We start from the raw sequence: 2,755 nt of genomic DNA, 5'->3' as shown, positions 1-2,755 counted from the left end.
GAGTCTCTCCTTTTACTTGACTTATTTGCTTCTCTGTTTTGTATATATGTATTCATTATCAGTGTCCCTCATTTATGTATTATTTGAACAAAATGGAGTAATTTGTACACGATCTTAAAGTAGCAGCTATTCCTTGATCTCTTTATTTTGCCTGTAACTGATCCTATATTATCTATTGATACTCTACTCATATATAATTTCTACCTATTTGTAGTGGATTGTATGATCTTGTGAAATAAACATCGTGCAAAAGTTTACCCTATTTTGTACAATTACTATTGACTAGTTTACAGGAAGTGCATGTTGTTGAATACTATAGTTGGGGATGGTTTATTAGTAGTTTGTTATTTTGTGTCGAATGTACTGTTCAAGAGAATCAGCATCTCAATCATTACCAATCCATGAAACATACTTGAACAGTTCAATTCTTTTACCCTACAGAATGTATCGTCACCAGTAAGCTGAATACCTTCTTCAGTTATTAGTGGAATATCTATTTCAAATACAATGATCAATTATCACTCTCCAGTGTCATCTTTCTTGTCCAAGCGAAATTGAGTCCATCACCTTTCATTTGAGATAAAGAAGGGAGATCTGATAATCAATATCATATTCTTTTATACTCTTCATTATCACTACATTCGATTCTTTAGGAGTATTTCCACCATCAAATGCCGCCCATCCAAGAATGATAGACTGAAGCCTAGTCAGATCTCATTCATCATTCATCAATCATTCATACTCTCAAATACTATTGAATGACATAAACGAAATGCATTATCATCCAATTGAATGGATATGAGAGAAGGGAGATTCATTAATTCAAATGTTTCATACCAATAAAACGTCTTGATTCCAATTCGGATTTCTTTCAATTGATCACAATTCATTATCACACATTTGCTTCCTATTCCAGTGTTCCCATCGAGATGGAAGTTATTCTCACCAATGATCACACTTTCCAATTCATTCAGTCCATCAACTACAACTCGATTCACTTTCGTAAAACAATCATCTCCAATCTCAAGTCTTGCAACTCTTTTCAAACTATCGCTATCTAATACTCTCAAGTCATTCCCATATCCATTTTCAAATCGTTTGATTCCAACATATTCACCTTTGATCCATTTCCCTCTTCTTACCACTTCTTCATTCTCATTCAATTCCTTTCCCTTTCCATGTCTCAATCCATTCTTCCATTCTCCAATATACACAGGATTCAATCCTTTGAATTCACTTCCATATCCATCTCTCAATCCATTCTTCCATCCACCTACATACAATGCACTCTTTCCATCAATTCCATATTCTTTACCTTCTCCTTCTCGAACAAATCCTTTCATCATATCTCCTTCAAATCTTCCTTCATATACTCTCATTCCATTATCATCATATTCAATCATACATTCTCCTTTCCATTCTCTCAATACTCTCATCATCTTTCCATTCTTGTATTCACATTCTCTAATCAATCTTCCTCCTTCATACTCAAAACACTTACCATTCTTCAATAATCCATATTCATCATATTCACTCACACTCAATAATTCTCCATTCCCATTCATTTCTTTGAAGAATCCTTTCATTCCTTCCATTCGACGATGAATCCCAAATCCATTCACCACATCTCCAAACCATACTCCTTCATACACCTTCTCTCCATTATCATCAAACAATCTCATTAATCCATTATCAGTGAATTCTCGAATCACTCTCTTCTTCATTCCATTCTCATACACACATTCTCTCTTCAGGTATCCTGACTCCACTTCAAAACATACTCCATTCTTCATCCACTTATCATCATATTCACTCACACTCAACAATTCTCCATTCATATTCACTTCTGAATAGAATCCTTTCATTCCATCTTGTTCTTTCAGTGTTACATATCGCTTTCCATTTCGATATAATCCTCTCCATATCTCTTCTTCCGACTCATCATATTCTATCCATATCCCCACCTCCGTTCCCTTCTCCACTCTTCCTCTCAATACAATGTTGCCATACTTATCCTTCTTCATTATTTCTCCTTCACATTCATCATTCACAAACATCATTCTCATAAACAGTGTTCCATCTTCTCTCACAATCAAACCATTTCCCTCTTTCTTTCCTTCTTTCATTTCTACTCTCATCTCATATCGTTCATTATCAATCAATACTCCGATTCTCATTTTCCCACTAAATTCATTACCACTTATCATTTCTACATTCTCTATCACATAATTACCGAGAAAGACAAGAGGCAAACTACAATTCGTAACTATGATGTTGCTCATCTCAGTTAAAGAATCAATGAACAATGCATCTTAATGAATTCCCTATTATATATCCTATTTTACTCTACTTCATGTACATTCGCTACAAATTATCCCAACAGCTATTTGGATGAAAAGAAAGAATTCGAGATGAGTAGATTGATTCTTCACACAATATTATGGAACAACGTGTTAACAAATATGCAACAATAAAAGAATAATGATTGAGTGATCATCAACTGCACAATTGTTAGTGAGCTATATAAACAAAAATACTTCTGTTAAACTAACAGTTCTAAATACTTCAGTGAAATTGAAAGAAACAGATGAACGCTCATTACTAACACATTATCATATTAAACCTATCAACCAAAATTACAATTATGGTATAAATCCAAAAAAGCAATATCATCTCGTACTCACCAAGTAGCCCTTATCCATTTCTCAATATCATCAATCACTCTTCATCCAATTTCCTATCAATTCTATATTCT

At 33.8% G+C, this 2,755-nt stretch overlaps 1 protein-coding gene across 1 annotated transcript; it reads right to left on the bottom strand.

Moving 5' to 3' along the window:
- Positions 1-511: 511 nt before the first annotated feature.
- Positions 512-2,282, bottom strand: JH06_5510 (hypothetical protein; the record flags this gene model as incomplete). The annotated part of the gene is made up of 3 exons (XM_014669365.1): positions 512-594; positions 624-713; positions 743-2,282. The coding sequence occupies 3 exons, from the start codon at positions 2,280-2,282 to the stop codon at positions 512-514; spliced, it is 1,713 nt and encodes a 570-aa protein (XP_014524851.1).
- Between the last annotated feature and the right edge of the window lie 473 nt (positions 2,283-2,755).

This window comes from Blastocystis sp. subtype 4 (assembly GCF_000743755.1).
Source record: "Blastocystis sp. subtype 4 strain WR1 chromosome Unknown seqid_0620, whole genome shotgun sequence".
In the NCBI taxonomy this organism is placed as follows: domain Eukaryota; class Bigyra; order Opalinata; family Blastocystidae; genus Blastocystis; species Blastocystis sp. subtype 4.
Note: the sequence above shows the minus strand (reverse complement) of the source record. Positions and strands in the feature narration are given on the sequence as shown.